Genomic DNA, 26,093 nt, shown 5'->3' on the forward strand with positions numbered 1-26,093 from the left:
TTCTTTGGGGTGTACCTGGAAGTGGAATTACTGGATCATATGGTATGTCTATGTTTAACTTTTTGAGGCACTGCCATACCGTTTTCCACAGCACTGCACTATGTTACATTCCCGCCAGCGATGCGCAATGGTGCCAGTTTCTGCACAGCCTCACCAACACTTATTCTTCTCTGTTTCTTTTTTTCTTCTTCAGCTTCTATGGGCCACAAAGACAGCATTGGCTAACTTGCTATTTGATTGTCCCTTATGTTTTAGCTGCTCTGATAGCTGCCATTCTGTTACATTGGGGGCAAAGGCGAGAGGCGGGGTCCCATGCTGTGCCTCCCTCTGGCACCTGCCCCCCTCCTGTCCTCACCTCCAGCCATGCCCCCTGCTTGTTCCCATCCTGCTCCAGCTCTGGCACTGCAGCAGAGCTACTGGGAGGGAGGGCAGCCAGACGCCAGGCCACCTTGGGCCTCTGCACGCTGGTGACATCTGGGTTCCCCCTTGCCTTGCCGCTGCTCTGAAATCCCTTTATTCACGTTGTAATGATTCCCTTTCCAACTCCCCCTCGTAGCTTTCCCTTCAGACCCTTCCCAGCTCAGTTTAATGAGCAATTATCAAATAGCACCTTCAGCAATGGCAACAATGGGGTATGTGGCAATAAACAAGAGACAGTCTTCTCACCCGAGAAGGAAACAGGCATGCATAGAGACCAATGTTGCCCTAGCCGGTTTGGCTCAGTGGATAGAGCATCAGCCTGAGGACCAAAGGGTCCCAGGTTCGATTCCAGTTAAGGGCACGTACCTTGGTTGCAGGCTCCTGCCTGGTTGTGGCTCTGCTTGTGCAGGAGGCAACCAATCAATGTTTCTCTCACATTGATATTTCTCCCTGTCTTACCCTCTCTCTTCCACTCTCTCTAAAAATCAAGGATTAAAAAAAAAAAAGACCAATGTCCCCGGTAAGACCGTGGCTGGGGCAGGCATCCTCTGCCTCACTGTCTCAGTGCCTAAGCCATGTGACCTTAGGCTGTGCCTCAGTTTCCTCGTTTGAAAAATGGGGATAAATTCCATAGCTACCTCTTTCGGTATTTAGCTGATGCTTGTGAGCAATGCCTGGCATGTGGTCAGCACTCAATAAGTGGTGAACATGGCTATGGCAGGCACCTGTCAGCCATGGAAGCTCAGAGGAGGGACTGTGGATTCTACCTTGCGTATTTGACATGGCGCACATCTTCGGTGATGCACCTGTCTTATGTTGCTAATGGACTGTTCTCTTTAAGTAAAGCATGAGGGTCTTGAAACTAAGGCCTACTATGTCTTTCTTTCCCTGTACCCCTGCTCAGCGCTAAGCACTTTGGAGGTATTCGGTAAATACTTCATTGATTGCGAATTCATTGGGGATGAGAGAGAGATGGACTAGATTCCTCTAACACACAGGGTGTGCAGGCCATGCAGCACCCCTGACAAGCCCCAGTGAAGAAGAGATGTTTGCTGATGCTGCTATCAGTCCTACCTGCTGGGTGGAAGGTCTTGAGACTCAACGGGACTCAACTCCCATCAGCAGTCATTGCCCTGGGAGGAGAAGTTGCATTGGTCATGACTCAGCCAGGAAGAATGCAGAAGGTCTGAGTGAACCCCGGCCAGTCCTCTGTGCAAGAGAGGAGGTTGTACTCGCTTTCTCAGCTGCACTTAAAGGGCTACAACTGTTTACACAGATGTGTCCATGATATTCCACTATTCTACTAAAAGGAAGATAAAAGAATGAGAAAGAATTTATTTTAGCTGCTTGGGGGTTGCCTCTCAACCTGTGGGTGCTCTTACTAGATCTTGAACACATGGGCCAGTTCATATTTTTATCAAGCCTTAACGTGCTCCTAGACATTCTTCCCAAAAGAAAACTGGCCCTCAGATATCAAGGGGGACCCTCAGAAGAGGGTTTTGCTGCACTTGTGTTCAGATGCTGCATTCTTGCCACGTTTTGCCAGTTAAACGGAGCGATGTCCCCTAAGTTAGTTTTCCCCACTCCTTGTCAGAAGTGAATTTTACCATAAACATCAACTATCTTTCTTTTTTTTTTTTTTTCAATTTTTTTATTAAGGTATTATATGTGTACATATCTTACAATTGCCCTCCCCACACCCCACTCCCATATATGCCCCCACCCCCCAGAGTTTTGCATCCATTGGTTATGCTTATATGCATGCATACAAGTCCTTTGATTGATCTCTTATCTCCCCCACCTCTCCCTAACCTTCCCCTTGTAATTTGACAGTCTGTTTGATGCTTTACTGTCTCTGTATCTATCTTTTTGTTCAAGTTTATAATGTTCTTTATTATCCATAAATGAGTGAGATAATGTGGTATTTTTCTTTCATTGACTGACTTATTTCACTTAACATAATGTTCTCCAATTCTTCCCAGGTTGCTGCAAATGATGAGAATTCCTTCTTTTTTATGGCAGCATAGTATTCCATTGTGTAGATGTACCACAGTTTTCTGATCCAGTCATCTGCTGACGGGCACCTAGGCTGTTTCCAAATCTTAGCTATGGTGAATTGCGCTGCTATGAACATAGGGGTGCATATATCCTTTCTAATTGGTGTTTCTAGTTTCTTCGGATATATTCCCAGGAGTGGGATTACTGGGTCAAATGGGAGTTCCATTTTCAGTTTTTTGAGGAAACTCCATACTGTTCTCCACAGTGGCTGCACCAGTCTGCAATCCCACCAGCAGTGCACGAGGGTTCCTTTTTCTCCGCATCCTCGCCAACACTTGTCGTTTGTTGATTTATTGATGATAGCCATTCTGACAGGTGTGAGATGGTACCGCATTGTTGTTTTGATTTGCATCTCTCGGATAATTAGTGACGTTGAGCATGTTTTCATGTGTCTCTTGGCCTTCCTTCTGTCTTCTTTTGAAAAGATTCTATTTAGGTCTGTTGCCCATTTTTTTATTGGATCATTTATCTTCCTTTTATTAAGTTGTATAAGCTGCCTGTAGATGTTGGAGATTAAACCTTTATCAGTGATGCCATTTGCAAATATGTTCTCCCATGCAGTGGGCCTTCTTGTTGTTTTGTTGATGGTTTCTTTTGCTGTGAAAAAGCTTTTTATTTTGATGTAGTCCCATTTGTTAATTTTCTCTTTAGCTTCCATTGCCCTAGGGGCAGTGTCAGTGAAGAATTTCTTTTGGCATATGTCTGACATTTTGCTGCCTGTGGATTGCTCTAGTATTTTTATGGTTTCCCGTCTTATGTTTAAGTCCTGTATCCATTTTGAGTTTATTTTTGTGTATGGCGTAAGTTGGTGATCAAGCTTCATTTTTTTGCATGTATCTGTCCAATTTTCCCAACACCATTTATTGAAGAGACTGTCTTTATTCCATTGTATGTTCATGCCTCCTTTGTCAAATATTAATTGAGCATAGTGGTTTGGGTCAATATCTGGATTCTCTATTCTGTTCCATTGATCTATATGTCTGTTCTTGTGCCAGTACCAGGCTGTTTTGAGAACAGTGGCTTTGTAATACAGCTTGAAATCTGGTATTGAGATCCCTCCTACTTTATTCTTCTTTCTCAGGATTGCTGTGGCTATTCGGGGTCTTTTTTTATTCCAGATGAATTTTTGGAGAGTTCTTTCAAGGTCTGTGAAATATGCCGTTGGTATTTTAATGGGGAGTGCATTGAATCTATAGATTGCTTTGGGTAGTATGGACATTTTAATGATGTTGATTCTACCAATCCATGAACATGGTATGTTCTTCCATCTGTTTACGTCTTCCTCTATCTCTTTTTTCAGTGTCCTGTAGTTTTCCGTGTATAGGTCTTTTACCTCCTTAGTTAAGTTTATTCCTAGGTATCTTAATTTTTTTGGTGCGATGGTAAATGGGATTGCCTTTTTAGTCTCTCTGTCTGTAAGTTCACTATTGGTGTATAGAAAGGCCATAGATTTCTTGGCGTTAATTTTGTATCCTGCTACATTGCCGAATTCATTTATTAAGTCTATGAGTTTTTTGACGGAGTCTTTCGGATTTTTTATGTACAATATCATGTCGTCTGCAAATAAAGACAGCTTTACTTGTTCTTTTCCAATCTGGATGCCTTTTATTTCTTCTTCTTGTCTAATTGCAATGGCTAATACTTCCAGTACTATGTCAAACAGGAGTGGTGAGAGTGGGCATCCCTGTCTTGTTCCTGTTCTTAGGGGAAATGCCTTTAGTTTTTGTCCATTGAGTATGATGTTTGCTGTGGGTTTATCATATATAGCTTTTATTATGTTGAGGTATGAGCCATCTATTCCCACCTTGTTGAGAGCTTTTATCAAGAAAGGGTGTTGGATTTTGTCAAATGCTTTTTCTGCATCAATTGATATGACTATGTGATTTTTATCTTTCAATTTGTTTATGTGATGTATCACGTTTATTGATTTGCAGATATTGTACCATCCTTGCATTCCTGGGATAAATCCTACTTGGTCATGGTGTATGATCTTTCTGATGTACTGCTGGAGCCGATTTGCTAGAATTTTGTTGAGGATTTTGGCATCTATGTTCATGAGGGATATTGGTCTGTAATTCTCTTTCATTGTGTTGTCTTTATCTGGTTTTGGTATTAGGGTGATGCTGGCTTCATAGAAGGAGCTTGGAAGTGTTCCTTCCACTTGAATTTTTTGGAATAGTCTGAGGAGGATAGGTTTTAGTTCTTCCTTGAATGTTTGGTAAAACTCTCCTGTGAAGCCATCAGGCCCCGGGCTTTTGTTTGCTGGAAGCTTTTTGATGACTGCTTCAATTTCGTCCATAGTTATTGGCCTATTGAGCTGTTTAGATTCTTCTTGATTGATTTTTGGAAGGTTATATTTTTCTAGGAATATGTCCATTTCCTCCAGATTGTCCAGTTTGTTGGAATAGAGTTGTTCGTAGTATTTTGTAACAATCCTTTGTATCTCAGCGGGGTCTGTTGTTATTTCACCTCTTTCATTTCTGATTTTGTTTATTTGGGTCCTCTCTCTTTGCTTCTTGGTGAGCCTGGCTAGAGGTCCATCAATCTTGTTTATCCTTTCAAAGAACCAGCTCTTGGTTTTGTTGATCTTATGTATTGTTTCTTTGGTCTCTATGTCATTTATCTCCGCTCTGATCTTTGTTATTTCCTTCCTTCTGGTTACACTGGGCTTTTCTTGCTGCTCTTTTTCTAGCTCTTTGAGTTGTAGGGTTAAGTAATTTATTACCATTGTTTCTTGTTTTTTGCAATAGGCCTGTAGAGCTATGAACTTCCCTCTCAAGACTGCTTTCGCTGTGTCCCATAGATTTTGGATTGTTGTGTTTTCATTGTCATTTGTTGCCATGATGTTTTTTATTTCTTCCTTGATCTCTCTGGTGACCCAGTCCTTGTTTAATAGCATGCTGTTTAGTCTCCATGTGTTTGATTTCTTTGGATTGTTTTTATTGTAGTTGATTTCCAGTTTTATGCCACTGTGATCTGAGAAGATGCTTGATATAATTTCTATCTTCTTGAATTTGAAGAGACTTTGCCTGTGACCCAGCATATGGTCTATCTTTGAAAATGACCCATGTGCACTTGAGAAGAATGTATATTCTGTGGCTTTGGGGTGAAATGTTCTGAAGATGTCAATTAATTCCATCTGGTCTAGTGAGTCATTTAGGATTGCTGTTTCTTTGCTGATTTTTTGTTTAGAGGATTTGTCCAGTGGTGATAGTGGGGTATTAAAGTCTCCTACTATGATTGTGTTGCTATTAATATCTCCCTTGATATCCTCCAGGAGTTTTTTTATGTATTTGGGTGCTCCTATATTGGGAGCGTATATGTTTACCAGAATTATTTCTTCTTGTTGGATTTCTCCCTTTAGTATTATGAAGTGGCCTTCCTTATCTCTTGTTATGGCATTTACTTTGAGGTCTATTTTGTCAGATATAAGTATTGCTACCCCAGCTTTTTTTTCATTTCCATTTGCCTGAAAGATATTTTTCCATCCCTTCACTTTCAATCTGTGTGAGTCTCTTGTTCTGAGGTGGGTCTCTTGTAGACAGCATATATATGGGTCGTGTTTTTTTATCCATTCAGCTACTCGATGTCTTTTGATTGGAGCATTTAGTCCGTTTACATTTAAAGTTATTACTGAAAGGTATTTGTTTGCAGTCATATCTATTTTTGTGTCTGTATTCCTTCTTACCTGTTTATTTCTTCTTTTTACAGTATTCCCTTTAGCAATTCTTGCATTGCTGGTTTGGTGGTGATAAACTCCCTGAGGCTTTTTTTGTCTGCAAAGCTCCTGATTTCCCCTTCAATTTTGATTGATAGTCTTGCTGGATATAGTATTCTTGGATTCAGTCCTTTGCTTTGCAACACTTTGTATACCTCCTTCCATTCACTTCTAGCTTGTTGTGTTTCTGATGAGTAATCATTTGACAATCTGATGGGTGTTCCTTTGTAGGTAACTCTCTGTCTCTCTCTTGCCGCCTTTAGGATTCTCTCTTTATCATTTATATTTGCCATTGAAATTATGACATGTCTTGGTGTGGGTCTTTTGGGGTTGATCCTGCTTGGGACTCTCTTTACTTGCGTAACTTTTATCTTTCCCATATCCGGGAAGTTTTCTGTCATTATTTCTTCAAATAGATTTTCTAATCCCTGCTGCTCTTCTTGTCCTTCTGGCAGCCCTATTATACGCATGTTACTTCGTTTCATGTTGTCCCGAAGCTCCCTTAGGCTTTCCTCCTGCTTTTTAATTTTTTTCTCCAATTGCTGTTCAGCTTGAGCTTGTTTCTGTACCTGATCTTCTAACTCACTAATTCGGTCCTCTGCTTCTTGTAATCTACTGTTGAAACTTTCCATGGTGTTTTTTATTGTAGCTATATCACTTTTCATTTCTTCCTGATTCTTGCATAAGTTGTTGATTTTCTCATCCATCCGATGTATAAATTCCATGACCATTACTCTGAACTCCTTTTCGGTCATGTTGCAAGCTTCATTTTCACTAATTTCCTTTCTTGGCGACTCCACATTTTCTTTCCTCTGTGAGTTATTTCGTTTCCCCATTCTGGCTATTACCAGAAAGCTCAAGCTTCTGTTTGCGTGGACCTGGGCCGTGTGCTGTGGGGACTTCGCTCCACCCTAGTTTCACTGAAGTGCTCTGACACTAGGACGTGTGACTGTCTTTGGTTGGTGGGAACCAAACTTGCCCAGGATCAGTGTCCCCAGTGTTCCGTGTGGTCTCGTGTGCACATTTAGAATCAGGGGCCCTGTCTGCACCACACTGTTGGTATGTGCCGAGAATGAGATCCTTAGCATGTGCCAGGAGTCAGAGTTTCCCTGTGTCTGCACCAAGACTCGAGTGTCAAAGTCTCTGTTGCCTTGTGCGGTTTCTCGTTGAGAATCAGGGTCCCTGTGTGTGCACGCACCAACAATTGGGGTCGCTGGCTCTTAGTGTGAATGCGCTGTGAGTCAGGGATCCCAGGCAGCTGTGTCCGGCGTGCCAAATTCCCTGAAGTGGGGCTGCGTCCTGTGTGTGCTCTCTCTACTGAGCCAAACCGGCTAGAGCGCACATTCTTAAAAAACCTGAAGGTGAGCCGGCTCAGTGCACTCTCCCAAAGTCCCAGAAGGGGGGCGGAGTCCGTCCTGCGCGCCAAATTCCCCAAAGGGAAGCCCCTCTGTGCACGCTTTTAAGAATCTCCGAAGGGGGAGCTGTGCCCCGCGAGCCAAATTCCCCCAAATTCCCCGAAGGGGAGCCCTCTGTGCGCACTGACAGATTTCCCGACGGGGAGCTGCTTCTGTCCCGTGCGCGAGCGCGCGCCAAATTCCCTAAGAGGGAGCGCGTCCCTGTGCAAAGCTCGGCAGCTTGGGCCAGGGGCGGTTCTATCAGTTACTATGGCGCTGTCTGTGCGCACGCCTGTGAGCAGCTTGGGCGAGGGGCGCGTCTATCAGTTACTATGGCGCTTTCCGCACGCCTGTGGGCGCTCAGCAGCTTGGGGGAGGGGCGGGTCTATCAGTTACTATGGCGCTATCAGCGCCTGCGAGGAGGGGGATAGGCTCTTTGACTCACGGAAATCTGCCGGGAAGTCTGGATTCTTGTTGTTTGTTTGTCTGAAGCTGTGATAGCAGTTCTCTGTCCCCAGTGGCTGCAGGGTCCTGGTTTGTGTCAGAAGCCAGGATCCGAGTCTCGGGCAGCTCTGTTTCCCAAGATGGCGTGGTCTCTGCGTCCGCACCAGCTGCCGAGAAGTGTCCGCTTTGTGCGCGGGGCTCCGCCGTCTAGGGCTGCCCTGTTCGGGAGCCCCTAGGAAGACCTGCAGAATCTAACTGACCCTATCTCATACACACACACACACCGCACACATCTACACTCTCCTCTATGGGTTCCTCACTCACACTCTCTCTCTCCCTACCTTCCTGCCGGTCGCCATCTTTTTTCTCAACATCAACTATCTTTCTACCAGAGCCTGGGGAATGGTTGAAAGGGCTCTTGTTAAATTATTATTATTAACTAGAGGCCCAGTGCACGAAATTCTTGCACAGAGAGGGGGGGTGTCCCTCAGCCCAGCATGCACCCTCTCCAATCTGGGACCCTTCAAGGGATGTCCGACTGCCCATTTAGGCCTGATTCCGGCGGGATTGGGCCTAAACAGGCAGTCGGACATCCCTCTCACAATCCAGGACTGCTGGCTCCCAACTGCTCGCCTGCCTGCCTTCCTGATTGCCCCTAACCACTTCTGCCTGCCAGCCTGATTACCCCCTAACCACTCCGCTGCCAGCCTGATTGATGCCTAACTGCTCCCCTGCCAGCCTATTTGCCCCCAACTTTCCTCCTCTGCCAGCCTGGTCACCCCTAACTGCCCTCCCCTGCAGGGTTGATCGCCTCCAACTGCCCTCCCTTGCAGGCCTGGTCCCTCTCAACTGCCCTCCCTTGCAGGCCTGGTGCCTCCCAACTGCCCTCCCCTTCTGGCCATCTTGTGTTCACATGGGGGCAGGATCTTTGACCACATGGGGGCAGCCATATTGTGTGTTGGAGTGATGGTCAATCTGCATATACTCTTTTATTAGATAGGATAGAGGCCTGGTGCATGGGTGGGGGCCAGCTGGTTTGCCCTGAAGGGTGTCCTGGATCAGGGTGGGGGTTCCCTTGGGGCGTGGGGTGGCCTGAGCGAGGGGCCTGTGGTGGTTTGCAGGCCAGCTACGCCCCCTGGCGACCCAAGCGGAGGCCTTGGTATCTGGAATTTATTTACCTTCTACAATTGAAACTTTGTAGCCTGGAGTGGAGCCAAGCCTTCTGCTCGCTCCGTGGATGCAGCCATTTCTGTTGGGACTTATGTATCTAATATAATTGAAACTTTGTAGCCTTAAGCGGAGGCCTGGGCTGGCCAGGGCTGCAGAAGCTTTGCTTCCTCCATTGCCGGGGGCAACCCTAGCCTCCCGCTCTTTCCAGCTCCGTGGCTGCCACCATTTCTGTTTGGATTTGTTTACCTTCTATAATTGAAACTTTGTAGTCTTGAGTGGAGGCCTTGACTGGCAAGGGCAGGTGGAAAGCTTGTCTTCCTCTGTTGCCAGGGAAACCCAAGCCTCCCTCCTGCTCTCTGTGGCTGCAGCCATCTTGGTTGGGTTTATTTGCATATTTGCTCCTGATTGGCTGGTGGGTGTGGCTTATGGGTGTAGCGAAGGTATGGTCAATTTGCATATTACTCTTTTATTAGGTAGGATATTGTCTGTCTACCTATCCACCCCCACCCCCTAGGTTCCCTTTTACTGCCAAGTTGGCACAAACCAATGCATTGGGCGTCTCCTATCATTATCAGGACTTTCCCTTCTAATTTAACACTGATTTGCAGTTTAGTTTGAAGAGTTAATTATAAATAGATAGGTATAGATATAGATATAGATATAGATATAGATATAGATATAGATATAGATAGATATAGATAAATTATCATGCAGTTAAAAAAAGGAAAGGAATCTATGTTTGATTTTAAGGATAGAGTAGAGAAAGCTTCTGTGTGATTTTTTTAAATGAATTTTACTGAGTACTGTAACAGAGTTGGCAGCAAAGCTAACAAGAAAGCAAATAGCGACATTTAAAATGAAATGCATGGCATATAAATGCCATGTGGTCTTCTCGCAGGGTTATTACCATTTTCTCTTTGGCTTTCTTTTTTCTCTTTGCTTCTTGCTTCGCTCCGCTTTTAAAAATCCTTAATTGTCCTCAGCCCTTTGATTCTGCATTTCTGTTAGGTTTCTTTCTCTCCCGCCTACCCTTTGGAGGTGCTTCAACCTCTTCTTCATGGGAGAGAAGGAAGGGGGCCTGTCCAGATGGCCATGCAGACAGGTGCCACCTGCTTCTGGGAACCTCTCCCGGGGAGCAGAGGGCTGCTGCGGTCGCCCTCTGCCTAGGAAATGCGTTCCATCTTTTCTACTTTTTTTTCTTTCAGTGAGGAAGGGAGAGGGAGAAAGAGAGATAGAAACATCAATGACAAGAATCATTGATCGGCTGCCTCCAGCACACCGGGAATGGAGCTTGTCACAACCTGGGCATGTGCCCCAACCGGGAGTCAAACCATGACGTCCTCGTTCACAGGTTGATGCTCAACCACTGAGCCATGCCAGCCGGGCTTCTATTTTTTAAAATTAGCACAGGCCTTTCGTTTTCATAATCTTTCTGTAAAATGTCTTGAATTCAAATTCTCTCTTATGATTAGGGAAACCACAGAAAATGAGCGCACTGATCAGATTTTGTGGAATGCTCATATGGACCAAACATTTAAAAGTTTTCACAGTTAGCACTCTTTCCCAGAGTGAGGTCATTGAGGGTCGTATGTGGGGAGAAATCTGTATCCACAGGGGAAATTGAAAGGCCTGTGCCCTGAACACGTCACAGCTTGTCACTTCCAGACTTTCCCAGGTGATGTTCACGGTGCTTCCAACCGTCCGCATCCTCCTCCTGCTCTCGGGGTAGGTGTCAGTTCTTTAGGGAGGTTTCACTCACTCCTCAGTGTGGCCAGCACCTTTCCCCCTTTCATCACACTGTGCACACCCCAGAATAGCATTCACCTCTCTAATTGGAGGTGTATGCGTTCGATGCCCGCTGTGCTCATCAGCCCAAGCGCTCTGTGGGAAGGGGTCCTGTCTGACCAGTCAGCAGTGTCTAGCTCAGGGCATGACACCCAGACCTGGTGAATGGATGAGCATCAGTAGATATGACCTCATACATTTTTTATATAGAAAATGACCTTGAGACCAAAAGGAGTACCGTACGCAAATAAATGTCAGTGGAACCAAAAACAGTCTTAACCTTTGAAATGTCATTATTTTGATGAAAGGGCTCTTTAGTAGGGGAGCTGTCCACTGATAATGATTATTGCATGTGGCCTTTCTCTGCTCAGGATCCTTCACCTCATTAGGCGATGCCTGTAGTGTAATTCTATAGATTTCTCAACAGGGTTATAAAAGACTTTCAGAAGCTCCTTAAGCACAATACACAGTTTAATTGTATCCAGTGGTTCTCAACTCTGTAATACCCAATACCCACCCTTTTTTCAAAATTGGTGAATACATTTTTATAAAATGCCGTAGCTCCCAACGTATTGGGGTGACATTGGTTAACAAACTACATAGGTTTCAGGTGTGCAAATCTAAAATACATCATGCTTATATTGTATTGTACCCAACACTGCCTTTTGTAGCCAATCCTTATTCATGCCCTTTTACCACATTGAAATGAATTTTATATTATACTAGAGGCCCAGTGAACGAAATTCGTGCCCGGGGGTGGAGGATGTTCCTCAGCCCAGCATGCACCCTCTCCAATGTGGGACCCCTCAAGGGATGTCCAACTGCCCGTTTAGGCCCGATCCCGGTGGTATCGGGCCTAAACAGGCAGTCGGACATCCCTCTCACAATCCAGGACTGCTGGCTCCCAACCGCTTGCCTGCCTGCCTGCCTGATTGCCCCTAACCACTTCTTTTTTTTTTAATATATTTTATTGATTTTTTTTACAGAGAGGAAGAGAGAGGGATAGAGAGTTAGAAACATCGATGAGAGAGAAACATCGATCAGCTGCCTCCTGCACACACCCCCCACTGGGGATGTGCTCGCAACCAAGGTACATGCCCTTGACCGGAATCGAACCTGGGACCTTTCAGTCCACAGGCCGATGCTCTATCCAATGAGCCAAACTGGTTTCGGCACCCCTAACCACTTCTGCCTGCCAGCCTGATCACCCCCTAACCACTCCCCTACCAGCCTGATCGACACCTAACTGCTCCCCTGCCAGCCCGATTGCCCCTAACTGCCCTCCCCTGCCGGCCTGGTCCCCCCCCCAACTGCCCTCCCTTGCCAGCCTGGTTCCCCCCAACTGTCCTCCCCAGCAGGCCTGGTCACCCCTAACTGCCCTCCCCTGCAGACCTGATCGCCCCCAATTTCCCTCCCTTGCAGGCCTGGTCCCACAACTGCCCTCCCCTGCTGGCCTGATTGCCTACAACTGCCATCCCCTGCCGGCCATCTTGTGGCGGCCATCTTTTACCACATGGGGCAGCCATCTTTGTGTTGGAGTGATGGTCAATTTGCATATTATCTCTTTATTATATAGGACTAGAGGCCCAATGCATGAAATTCATGCAAGGGGCTCAGCCCTTGAAGCCACAACTGCCTCGCAGCCCCGCCCACTGGTCGTTCCAGAAGGTTGTTCAGGAAGGTTGTTCCAGAAGGTCATTCTGCCATCCGGTCTAATTAGCATATTAGCTCTTTATTATATAGGATAGTGCAACTTACCTACACAGCTAATTTTGAAAAATTCAACACTATTTTCTAGCTACAATATAAAGGAGAAAAAAAAGAAACTCACTCACAATAAATAATACATGTTTCAGTAATAGGTGCTCAGTCATGAAACCCCAGGGGACCTACTGAAGCAGAGGGACCCTTTCATCAATATGTAAAATGCCATAGCTCCCAACGTAGGCTGGTTAGGTGCATCAAATCCATGACTAAGATACCACCAGGGACTTTCCCATCAGTGATATGGAAAATGGAGAACAATCCTTGGCAAGGCTCCAAATATTCAAAATTCAGCCTTTTCGCAATTTACGTAGGAGTCATATTCTTGTAAAATTCAGCCTATATTGAAGCAGTACCAAACAGGTGTGTGTGTGTGTGTGTGTGTGTGTGTGTGTGTGTGTGTGTGTTTAAGTATAAAAGGGAGTTCTCAGCTTAGGTATTATAAACATAAATTTTGTCAGTGGGACATTGATAACCCGTGCTAAATTTGGGATGACTCTGATTTGTGGCACTAAGTCTTGTATTACGGGCAGCGCCTCTACCCACTACATACCTGGAGTGTCCCTCCAATTGTGTGACAACCACGAACATCCTCACAGATTGACCCGTCACTTCCCAGGGTGTTAGGATCTAAACAGGGTTATAAAAAATAACTTTCAGGAGCTCCAGTGTAACTTCCCAGAATACACGTCCGTGATTTTTATTCTCGTGTCAATGGCCATGTTCAAATAGTCAAGACTCCCCTTGACTCAGTGCCTGTGGTATTAATATTCAATCCAAGAAGTACAGGTCATGTGCGTGTGTGGGGATGTCCATCCCTGCCTGTCCATCACATGTGCTTTTCCTAGCATTCCACGTTACAAAATCCTGGCAGTTTATCTCTTGTTGGATAAAGAGTTTTGTCTTATATCCTTCATAAAATAGTTGACCTTAAACAGTTACTCTCATATTTTCTCTGGGTGCTAAAAAAGAAGGAGCAGGTGTAGAAAAATGCGCCATGGAGGGCACCCAGGATGCAAAGATAGTGCCACACACAAGCAGGTAGACAGCAAACTAGGAGGAGCTGGTTGATCGGCAGGGGAATATGCAAGAAACGAAGACAGCCGGGAGGAGGACCCTGTTACTTAACCAGAGGATGGAGGGCTTCCTGCAGGAGGCAACACTGGAATTGTGTTTTGAGGAATAAACAAGAATTTGTCAAGGGAAAGAGAAAAGGGGAAGGACATCCAAGCAGTTAGGACAGCCTTTTTAAAAGGCCCAGAATCCTCTGGCTGGTGTTTCCCAGTGGCTAGAGTGTCACCCCATGCACCAAAGGTTGCGGGTTCAATTCCTGGTCAAGGATGCCTTACTGGGTTGCAGGTTCAATCCCCAGCCCCAGTGGGTGTACATGTGGGAAGCCACCAATTGATGTATCTCTCTCACATTGATGTTGGTCTATCTGTCTGTCTCTCTCTCTCCCTCACTCCGTCCCTCCCTCCCTTCCACTTTCTCTAAAATTCAATAGAAAAAAATATCCTCAGGTGAGGATTGACAAAAAAAGGCATAGAAGCATAGACTGATGCTGTATCTGGGCACGAATAAACGATCCAGTCCCTTGGGTAAGGTGCAAAAATAACCAGTATTATACACAAGACGGAGAGGGAAGGCAAGAGCTTGCCAACAGCAGGGCTCCCGGCACTGTGCTCAGGAGGGAGGAGCAGATTTCTGTAGGAAGAGGAGGTGGCCCTGGCAGCGAGCGGGATGCCATGACTGAATTGGAACAAGGCTCCCTCCCAGCTCCCACCGCCACCTTTGGCAAACGTCCCTGGGATTACAAAGGCTCAGACAAGGCCCATCTCTCTTACTTTACTGTGGGGAATATCTACGCTCATTCTTCTGATTTTCCCTCGAGGACATGGCCATCGCCCCTTTCCCAAAGAAAGGAAGACAAATTGTATGACTTTCAAGGGCACTGTGCTATTTCGGGAGGGAACCACGTGGTGTCTGTGAGCATGTTCATTGTTTTCTCTTTCCCTTTTCTCCTCATTATTCCTCTTCCTCTCCTCCTCTCCCACCCCTCCTTCTTTGCCTGTCTTCCATTACAAACATTACAAAGAGAATGCGTGGTCATTGTGGAGACTTTGGGAAACACAGAAGAGTACAATGAAGCAAATAAAATCCCCTGAAAATCCATCATCCCAAGAATTCCACCACTAACGTGCCACTAATTGTACTTGGGAATTTTTTTCTCTTTCATCTATATTTAGCCCAAATCCCGGCTGCTCCACTGGTCCTGCAGCAGGCCCCTCCCCAGCTCTCCTGTCCAAGGTTCCCTGCCCACTAGACATGTAGGGGATGTCACCCATGGCTATTCTGGCCACGCCCTGTGTTCCCCATGGATTGCCAATCTCTGCTCTAACCACCAATTTCTCTCGGCAATGCTGCTGGTCCCTCCTGCAGGGGCAGAGCCCTCTGCCTCAGTCGGGGGTTGCTACTGCCCTGCTGGCCCCAGGGGAGGAGGCTGGCACTGCTCCTCCTGTACTGCCCATCCCAGGAGTGGACACAGCCCCTTCCACACCACGGCCAAAATGAGCTGTACTTTTTGATAAGACTCTTCTGAAGATTAGGAATGTCGGAGACATTAAAGTGGTTAAATCAGATCTGGTTACAGTTCTGGCTGATCTTGGAGCAGAATTTCAAACCGACCACTGCGAGGCTGTGACCCTGCCTGCCTCCAAGTAGCCCAAGTCAGCTTACCCTGACCTCCAGGAGACGCGCTTGTGGGCAGGCAGCTTGGCTGAATGGAGAGAAACCTACTATCGTGATTTACGCAGAAAAGAAAGCTTTTAGGAAGGATATTGGATGGTTACCAAATCCTTGGGATGGTTGGAGACCCACACTTGACAAGCAGCCAGCTGAGAACAATGACCCAAATCATACCACAGGCTGGTCCTGGAAGAAGCCACCACAGTGTCTGTCTGCACAGCCAGCAGGGCCACTTGGAAGACCCTAAGGAGATGCATTCCTTCCATAGTTCCTTCCTCCCCAGGATGAGTGGCTAGTCTGTCTCCAATCCTAGCCCTCTGGTCCTGAAGGCATGCCTCTGAGAATCTCCATCCTTCCATTAGAAATAGCCTTTGGAATATAGGAGAGAGAAAAGAGGGAGAGGAAAACACACAGAAAATCATCAGATGAATACTTCAGGACCAAGTCTGTCACATCTGCCTCACTAGTGTCTGGTTTATCGATATTTTTTAGAGAGAGGAAGGAGAGAGAGAGAAACTTGATCAATTGCCTCACACACACACCCTGATTGGGGATCGAACCCACAACCTGGGCATGTGCCCTGACCAGGAATCAAACCACCTTTCAGTGCATGGGATGATGTTCCAGCCAACTGAGCCACACTGGCCAGGGCACTAGTGTCTGGTTTAAAGCCTGACTTAGGTCTCCACAGCTGGGGGAACCTGAGTGGCATGCTTGTGTCTTCGCAATGGGGAGGCTGAGAAAGTGGGTAGCGGGCATCCTTCAGCTTCTGTATTGGGAAGAGTTCTCTGTCTTTCACCAAAGCAAAGAAGGGGATTAAGATGATGGGCAGACCAAAGGAATGACCAGTGTCCTCTGAAGTGACAGTGCCCAGTCATCTCATTCCTTTAGTTCCCTCACAACATGACAATAGGGTGGTGTTGGTCCTTAAATAGCATCCTTGATGGACACGAACAGGGCAGTCCAGCCTGAGTGTCACCAGCATTGGTCCAATTCCACTTGCTAATCTTCCCTCCAGCCTGAAGGGAGCATCAGGAGGCCTCGATGTCCTTTTCTGCTCTTTGTTTCTGGTCCTCCAATGAGCCCATGAACATCCCTGCTAAATACTTTGCAGGATGAAGTCATCTAAAACTATTTTAAAGAGAATACTTTTCTAAGAAAATATTATCTGCAGAGATGCAACCCTACCTAAGGGTAGACCACCCTTTACTACTTTATCTCATGGAACACGTGATGCCCACAACTGCTCTCATTTGCATAGCTAAACAGCCCAGTCATATCATGAAAGGTGAACGTATACTTTAGTCATTACATTGAGCTCCGTTAAAAGGTTTATATGTAAGTTAATTCTTTTTTTAATGTATTTTATTGATTTTTTACAGAGAGGAAGGGAGAGGGATAGAGAGTCAGAAACACCGATGAGAGAGAAACATCTATCAGCTGCCTCCTGCACACCTCCTACTGGGGTTGTGCCCACAACCAAGGTACATGCCCTTGACCGGAATCGAACATGGGACCTTTCAGTCCACAGGCCGATGATCTATCCACTGAGCAAAACCGGCTAGGGCATAAGTTAATTCTTTTAAAAGGAAAAAATGTACCAATTAACTAACCACAAGGATATTCATCATGTGTGTTCAGTGATCTAAATAAGCTTCTGTCTGATTATTCTAATCAAACCCACATTCTAATCAAATTCATTCTAATCAAATTAAAGAACGAAGCTACTCTTAATAATGGAAGGTGAATGCTAGATGAATAAACACAGATGGGTTATGTATTCATTTATTTGTCTACAATTCATGCACACTTGGAAACTGAAATTTCCTTGAGACATTTGTAGAAACCTGAGTGAGGTACAAAGAGGACAATCTATCAGGATGTCAAGATACCCACCCTGGCGCAGCCAGTGTGGCTCAGTGGTTGAAGTCTAATATTACTCCAGTCCTCTGGCACTGGAGAATATGGCTTCTATCTCTGGAAAAATGCGTTTCCTAATACAGCCCAGAGTTAGACAGGTGATTACTAGAAGCACACACTTCTTGCGGGCAACTTGCTCCCAAAAGGAGGGGGAGAAAAAAGGCCCCGTCCTTGGTTCCTTGGCCAGAATAAGAGGCGGAGTCCATGTGTGTTATAGTGGGTAGGGTTCCCTGAACAAGAAGAGATGCTACAGGGGTGGGAGGGAACATTTATCCTATTTGGTGAAATATTGTGCCTTGACTATTGTGGACTGCTTGGCCAACAAACTCTAACCTTGAACCTTTGTTAGCTAGCAGAGGGAGAAGAGTGAGTACCTTTCAGCTGTCTGTAGCACTGTGACTGTAGTAATATTTTGTCTGTGTGGCGGGGGGAGGCATTTTAGGGTGGAGATATTATTCAAGTGCTGCTGACATCTGGGTAAAATAAATTAGGGGTTTGGATGCGTGAGCAGCTGGGCAAGGCATCTATCGAATTGCCAGGAGTTATTCTGTTGATCTGGCTCATCAGGAGGTGCCCCATCCCCCTCTCCTTTCCATGGGTCTGCCTTTCTCACCTCAGCAAGAGAGAAGACCATTCTTCAGCCAAGGTGGCATCTGGGTGGTTCCTACATCATGCGATTGCTTATGTGACATAGTTTCTGAATGTTTAGCTAACAAAGATCTAATGACTGTCCATTGCACTTGGCATATTTGTGTGTTCCACATACCGGAGATGCAAGAATATTCCTTTCTTCTCTCTCAGGTGATGTTTTTAATCAGTGGTATGTCATCCGGCACTAATCTTTGCCATCAATAGCTGGACCAGTGCTGGGCACCAAGGACAGCGCCACAAAGCATGTTTTTAGCCCTAGACTCAGATGTCCTTGCCCCTCGCCTACCCACCCACTTTGTGTACAGACTTTGTGTGCAGGATGAGGAAACTTTTTCTTTTTAAAAAAAACTGGTGTGTCCCTTGCAACTATGTGCTGTATTAATTGGTTGAATTTTGAATGCAAAATCTTGTGTGTTGATAGAGTATTATTTTCAAACTAGTAGGCCCAGTGCACAGATTTGTGCACATTGAAAGGAAATTAATTAGAAGAAATATTTTAATATTGCTATTTGCCCTTTCTCTATAATAGAAGTGTCATAGATGAAAGAAATTTAGTAAAATGTATATGAAAATAATATATAAATTGATTAATAAATAAACAATGACATGATATAACAACAAAGAAATTATATAAAAACATGATATAAAAAGAACATTGATAAAAACAATGAATGATAAATTGATTAATCTTATTCTAATATCTCCCTGTATAACACATTAAGAGTAAAAACACTTTCAGAGTGCTTGACTAATTTCCCTTGTGATAACGTATTTACAACTTTAACTTTAACATCACACGCTCTTTGAACTTGAGAGAAAGCAACACACGCGTATGATTGGCACCAGTGAGAACTACATATGTATTGTGCATGCGCAAGCCAACAAATCGACAAATGACAAGTGCTGGCGAGGATGCGGAGAAAAAGGTACCCTCTCGTACTGCTGGTGGGAATGCAGACTGGTGCAGCCACTGTGGAAAACAGTATGGCGTTTCCTCAAAAAATTAAAAATGGAACTCCCATTTGACCCAGTGATCCCACTTCTAGGAATATATCCCAAGAAACTAGAAACACCAATCAGAAAGGATATATGTACCCCTATGTTCATAGCAGCACAATTTACCATAGCTAATATTTGAAAATAGCCTAAGTGCCCATCAACAGATGAGTGGATTAGAAAACCATGGTACATTTATACAATGGAATACTATGCTGCTGTAAAAAGAGAAGGAACTCTTACCATTTGCAACAGGATGAATAGACTTGGAGAGCATTATGCTAAACGAAATAAGCCAGTCAGAGAAAGATAAATATCACATGATCTCACTCATTTGTGGAATATAGTGAACAACATAAACTGATGAACAAAAATAGAACTAAAGTTATAGAAGCATCGAACAGACTGTCCAACTTATGAGGGAAGACGGGAGGTGAGGGGGTAAGAGATCAACCTAAGGACTTGTATGCATGCATATGAGCATAACCATTGGACACAGATTGGGGGGAAGGCATGTGTTGAGAGTTGGGGGCAGCTGAGAAGAGGTCAATGGAGGAAAAAGGAGACTGATGTAATACATTAAACAATAAAGAATTTAAATAAATAAATAAATAAAAGAAATTTTTAAATGTAAAAAAACAATAATAAATAAAAAGTCTCATAATCTATGTGGTGCTACACGGATATTTGCTGTGATGTTGAAAGTAGTATTAGAACTGGCCTATTAAGAAGAAATATTTGTGGAAAACATCACAATTTTGGAAAATAAAATCAATTCTTGTGTGAGGCAGTTCCTACTATCTTTCCATTTGGAAAAATTATTCTCAGTTCAATTGTATTACACTGGCAACATGTCTGCATTTCAACAAAACAAACCTGAAGTCAATGACAGCTGGTCGTGTCTGGCTCCTGTCCTAGGACCTTTATCCTGGTATCTTTATTTTTATATAAAATCTCCAGTGTCCGGCTAGAAACCACAACAAGTGCACCATTTCTTACCTAGACACAACAACTTGGGTGGCTATTCTCAGAATTCTAAGAAATCACATAAAAGTGAAGAAAAAAGCATGGCCGTTGGAGAGGGGATAAAAATCAAGTAAAGCAATAGCCCACAGGTGAATGGAAAGAGACTTCCCCTCTAACACAAGCTTGTGGAAGTAAACAAACACAGGCAGGGCGTTAGGCTTCCTGAGAACTGGACATGCGGCTCAGCCCTCTGAGGTCTGAGACACGCCAACACTTCCAGAATGGTCCGCGCATACATTCCTTCCTCGAAGGGGTGCTCTGAGAGCTGGCACCCCTGCCTCCTGATTAATGAAGCTTATTTCGCTCTTTGACATAATTGCATGTGTAATCTTGAGAATTAAATGAACTCCACAGAAGGTAGGTTTCGAGTACTTCAAAAATTCCTACAGTTAACATCAATGGAACACAGGTAATAGTTTTGCTTACTACTGTTTGCACAAGGAGACGGAAAGAAAACATTGCCTAATCAACAAACTGGGAAAACAAGAATTGGACAGATACGCACAAAAATCCTATCACTTCTGCCCAAATATTGTATCAAACCATCTTTTCTGGGATAACAATTTTGTCAGTCCAAGAACACATTAGCTCAGTCAGATCTGGACTCTCCCAAGGTTTTTGCTAGCGGCTCTGCTTACTGGTAAATAAGCAATGAGGTTTTGCCTAGCAACCCCACCTTGGAAACCCAGCTTGATTCCCTAAGTGGTGGAAGAGGTGGGGGCGGGGTAAGGAAAGCCACGCCCACCTCTCAGGTCCCTCTGCCACTGGTTCCTGATGTCACCAACATTATCTGCAATTCTTGGCAGTTTCAGAAGGATGATCAAGAACTAGGGGGAAATTAATTGAAAGGCAAATAAAAAATGCTTTCAAGATTGTGAGCTAAAACTGTCTGGCAGCTCATTCTGGAGTCAGCATAGAAGAACCAATGAAGACGTTTCTCTTATTGAAAATGAAGTAATTACGTGAGAAAATGTATCCAGGAAGGGACAAACAGCAGTGACCTCCTAAGCGAAACAAAGATGATCTTAAGCCAGCCCCGAGGGAACATGCCTCCGTAGCAAAGGGCAGCATCCAGCCTGGGACTGTCCACATCGAAGGAAATATTTAAACTTTGACATAAAAAAACAGTTGCCCTGGCTGGTGGTTCAGTGGTTAGAGCACCGGCCCACACACCGAAGGGTTGTAGTTTTGATTCCCAGTCAAAGGCACGTACCTGGGTTGTAGATTCGATCCCCGGACCCAGTTGGAGTGAGTGCTGGAGGCAACCAATCGATATGTCTCTCACATGTCGATTTTCTCTCTCTCTCTCTCTCTCTCTCTCTCTCTCTCTCTCTCTCTCTCTCTCTCCTTCCATTCTGCCTAAAATAAATCAATGGGAAAAATAATCTCAGGTGAGGTTTAACAAAAAATAAAAACAGTCATTAACAATCATTGAGCACTTAGCGGGCACTGGGCTAAGGGTTGGCACACTTGTATAATTTCCAAGCCGTCCTATGAGATGGATTCTCTTTCTCCACAGAGATAAGATGCACAGAGGAGTTGTCGGAGATCACTCAGCTATTTAGCAGTGGGGACGGGAGGTGTCCAGGCAGGCAGTGTGCCCCTAGACTCCAGGTCCTCAAGCACCGCTTTACAGTATAACTAACAGTTGCAGGGCCAACCTGACTAAGAAGCCCAAGATCGCCGAAACCGGTTTGGCTCAGTGGATAGAGCCTCAGCCTGCGGACTGAAAGGTCCCAGGTTCGATTCCGGTCAAGGGCATGTACCTTGGTTGCGGGCACATCCCCAGTGGGGGGTGTGCAGGAGGCAGCTGATCGATGTTTCTGACTCTCTATCCCTCTCCCTTCCTCTCTGTAAAAAATCAATAAAATATATTTTTTTAAAAAAAGAAGCCCAAGATCGCCGAATGACATATAAGATAGTCTGTGGTTCTATCCTGAAAGCCACAGTTTCAAATGTTCAAATAAAGCAACTTTTTAAAAAATATATCTACAGGGCAGCAAAAACACGAGTATCTAGATTCTCGATTCTAGATTCTAGAATAACATATATTGCTGAAAACCCCACACCCACACCTCTTCCTTTTATACTGAAGTATGGGTATTCACATTTTCACATACATACACACACACACACACACACACGCGCAAGACACTTGATTTCTTAAATCCCTAAAATACCGCAGTGATTAAATTCTCCAAGCCTCTGAGCATCACCCCAAGGTGTCTGGAGGAAGCCGCCCAGGGACAGACGCACTGGTTGGCTTGGGCAGTGAGCAGTGCTGACAGGTGTACCTGGTTCAGAAACTGGCCAGCAGGCAGTCTAGGCTTTGTCACACACCTCCCTGTCTGCCACCAGACCAGTCCCATCCCGTGCCACCTTCCCTCTGCCCACCCCCTGGCGCCTGAGAGTGTCTCCAGCTTCCTCCAGACTTGCAGTCCTCCTTCCCTGACCTCCGCCTCATTTCATCTGCAGTTGCATTCACATCCTAATTTGTGACTTAACAGGTGTCTCACAAACATTTAATTTGCTTTAATTTCATTATGCGTTTGAGGACGACGACTTACAAGTGGGGCGGGGAATAGTGTTCCCATTGCTGGCAATTAGTTAACTTCTGGCAAGATCCGCTTTTGGGCTCTGGATTTTTGCTCATGTCTGCAAACAAAACTAGGCTAATCATAACTACCTTCCTGGATTCTCTAATTGGCTATTACAGGAGGACTCTGTGGGGGCTCAGAGTCCCCCACAGAGTCCTCCTGTAATAGCCAATATGGAAATTCATACAACAGGTGAAACATTCCCTGGGGTTCTCAGGTAATTTATCCTGACATGATACTTTTATTTGTGGGAAAAATGGTATTTCATATACAGTTTCTAAAATATCAATAAAATATCTTATTTTACCCCCAGATGGCTTTTCTGAGGGCTGGGCGGGGCCTATATAAGAGCACGAACCCAATTATTGTTCCCTGTTCTACATACTGAGTGTCCTCTGGAGAGTTAGAGCATACGACTGTTTTTTATAAAGAAGGATTGTATTTTTTTTAGCTTTTCTTATGCATGTTTAGGGAATATATATTGATCTGGGAACTGGAGCGTAAATAGTGCTGACTTAGATTGGTGCAGATAATATTCTCCACTGTAACCGTTCTTACTCATTTCATTGTCCTCTCCATTCTGCTATGTTGACTATACGTGGACTCAGGACCCCAGTCAGTCAAGTGGGGCTGCGTCTTTTGGGTGTGATCACAGGTGAGAGCAGCTTTCCCCACCCCACCCCCACACCCCGCCCCATCACTTCAGCTCTTGTTCATTGGAGCTTTCCAGTGAAGAGGCAGCACGGATGTTTCTCCCAAAAAATCAGGGAGGAAGAAGGGGGTGGGAGGAAGGGACACAGAACCATAATCAACCTTCCTGTCTCTGAGACCTAGTCATTTCCTTGGCTGTCATTTCCGGGGTGGAGCCACGTGGCCGATGGTAGGAGAATCTCTTGACCATGTCTGTCCTGGGAACCTGGCCCAAGTGTCACTTGCCAGGACTGAAGCTTCGGAATTCCTGAGCAGGTGGTCCAGCCACAGCTTTGTATTCATCTCCCTTCCCAGAAGGGAGCCAGGTGGTCTCTTCCTTGTGGAGGCTACTCTGGTTCCTTTTGTTAGGGGACGACTCTGGCAACTTTGTCTGAGCTGGTGAGTTGTTGAAAGACTTAAAAAGCTGTTTTTGGACTCTTCATTACTCCCTGGACTGAGTTAATCACCTCAGAATCCTATTCTCAGCTCTGCCCTTAATTAGCAGCAGCATCTACGCAAACCCCTTCATGCCTTTTAGCTTCTGTTTTGGCATCTGGACGTGAGGTTTCTGAGTGCACAGGTCCCTGCATTCTGAGCCGTCTGCCTCCTAATTCTCCGGGAGGCAATGGCTGGGAAAAAAAGATCACCTGGTAAGGATTTCCTGCATCGACTGCCCTCCACATGATGGACTTTTGCAGAAAATCAATCCAGGCAGTGGGGCAAGGCCCACGCATTCTGGTGTTCACTGTATATTTATGACGGCATACTGTTTTGGTGAGGCTATTATACTAGGGTCTCCCGAAGACAGTCTCGGGTGCCAATTCCGGCAGCTTTGAGACCTTCAGGATCATTCAGCTTGGAGGCAATGCCAAGGTTGTTGGAGTGCATTCAAGGGGAACACCACTGATGCCTCTAACCCACCTCTGGCCTCCATCAGCGTCCTTGCCCTTCCAAATGCACTTTGACCTCTTCACTATTGACGCTTTCAAAAGCTGATGTGAGCTGACGTGCCTACTACCCATTTTAAACAGTGACCCTGCCATCCTGACTTCAACTCCTGTCCCGACCCTTGTGGGTGATACAGCAGCAAACACGATGACCACAGCACCGGCTCAGACACGTGTATTTAAAGGAAAAGTGTAACTGTCCGACCTCAGCAGGGGAAGGAGGGTGAGGGCACACACAGAGACTTGCCTAGGGTCTGTCACAAATGTGGATGGGGATGGCTGTGTTTTTTCTCTTCAGCCAATCATTCTGGCCTGTTTCAGGTCAGTATTTTTGGTGTTGTGTTTTGGTTGTTGTTGTTTTTTGGAGGGGGTGGGGGATTAGCAGCAGAATCCCTTTGATGCAAGGGAAACCAGGGAGAGACTCATCACCAGCACTGTGGAGAGTCCCAAACCCGGCCTCCATGAAAACTGGCAGCAAGCCCCTCTTGGGAGTTCCTTACATTTCCCACCCGTGAGGAGGGGAGATCACAGTCTGGCTGCACTCATGAGCCACGCAGAGGACAGCCGAGGTCTGAGCCAAGCAGGGTTCCTTGGTCCAGTCCATGAACCGGCTTCCTGGGGTCTGGAAGCACCCAGAACACCTGAAAACACCTGCATGTGCATTTTTGTAGGAGAAGGTCCACGGCTTTCATCAGACTCTCTCACAGCTGCCCCTGGCCAAAGAGAGGTTAAAAGCCACCGGCAATTTTGCCCATTAGATTCCACACACGAGTGAAATCATATGGTACTTGTCCTTCTCTGACTGGCTTATTTCACTTAGCATAATGCTCTCCAGGTCCATCCATGCTGTCGCAAAGGGTAAGATTGACTAACAAAACAGAAACAGACTCATAGAGAACAGACTGACAGCTGTCAGAGGGGAGCGGGTTGTGGGTCAGGGTGAAAAAGGTGAAAGGATTAAGAAAAAAACAACTCATAGACACAGACAACAGTATGGTGATTATTACAGGGGAAGGGCGGAGGGAGGGGGAAGTAGGAGGAGAGGGTAAAGGGGGGGGCAGTAAAGGGTGATGGAAGGAGACTTGACTTGGGATGGTGAACACACAATACAATATACAGATGATGTATTTTAGAATTGAACACCTGAAACCTTTATAATTTTATTAACCAATGTCACCCCCAATAAAATTCAATTTTCAAAAAGCCTCTGACAGAATACATTTTCTTCTGTTTCTCTGTCTCCCGGTTCCAGGGCGATGAAACTGACTTGTCTTTCTCCTTTGCTGTTCCTAGAAAAAGCAAGTGAGTCAGACCAAGATCCGTGTCATCTCCACCATCCTGTTCATCCTGGCTGGCTGCATTGTGTTTGTGACGATCCCTGCCGTCGTTTTCAAATACATCGAGGGGTGGACGGCCCTGGAGTCCATTTACTTTGTGGTGGTCACTCTCACCACGGTGGGCTTTGGCGACTATGTGGCAGGTGAGCACCCTGGGCGTCCCAGTCACCAGGGCCCCCGTGGGTGGTGGAGATATTGTTGGCAGTGCTTTTCAACTCCATGAGAAAAGGACTTGAGAGAGAAGCAAACGACAAAGGCCCAGTGTCCCCGCTGCTGTGCACCGGCTCTTTCAAGGCTGTGGTCCTCTGTGATCTAAGCAGCATCAGGCTTCCAACGTGAGAGGGAAGGCAGCCTCTTCCTCCCAGGATGCATAGCGCCCTTATCGTCATATGAATTATGCATGAGTGAAATGAATTTCTCATTGAATTTTG

General features: G+C 45.5%; 1 protein-coding gene across 1 annotated transcript in view; it reads left to right on the top strand.

The window, feature by feature from the left end:
- Positions 1-26,093, top strand: part of KCNK10 (potassium two pore domain channel subfamily K member 10) — a 109,430-nt gene that overhangs the window by 76,538 nt on the left and 6,799 nt on the right. Inside the window, exon 5 of the mRNA XM_079768928.1 lies at positions 25,619-25,805. Coding sequence (XP_079625054.1) covers positions 25,619-25,805 — 187 coding nt within the window. The remainder of the gene's footprint in view (positions 1-25,618; positions 25,806-26,093) is intronic.

Source organism: Cnephaeus nilssonii, assembly GCF_951640355.1.
Source record: "Cnephaeus nilssonii genome assembly, chromosome: 4".
Taxonomy (NCBI): Eukaryota; Metazoa; Chordata; class Mammalia; order Chiroptera; family Vespertilionidae; genus Cnephaeus; species Cnephaeus nilssonii.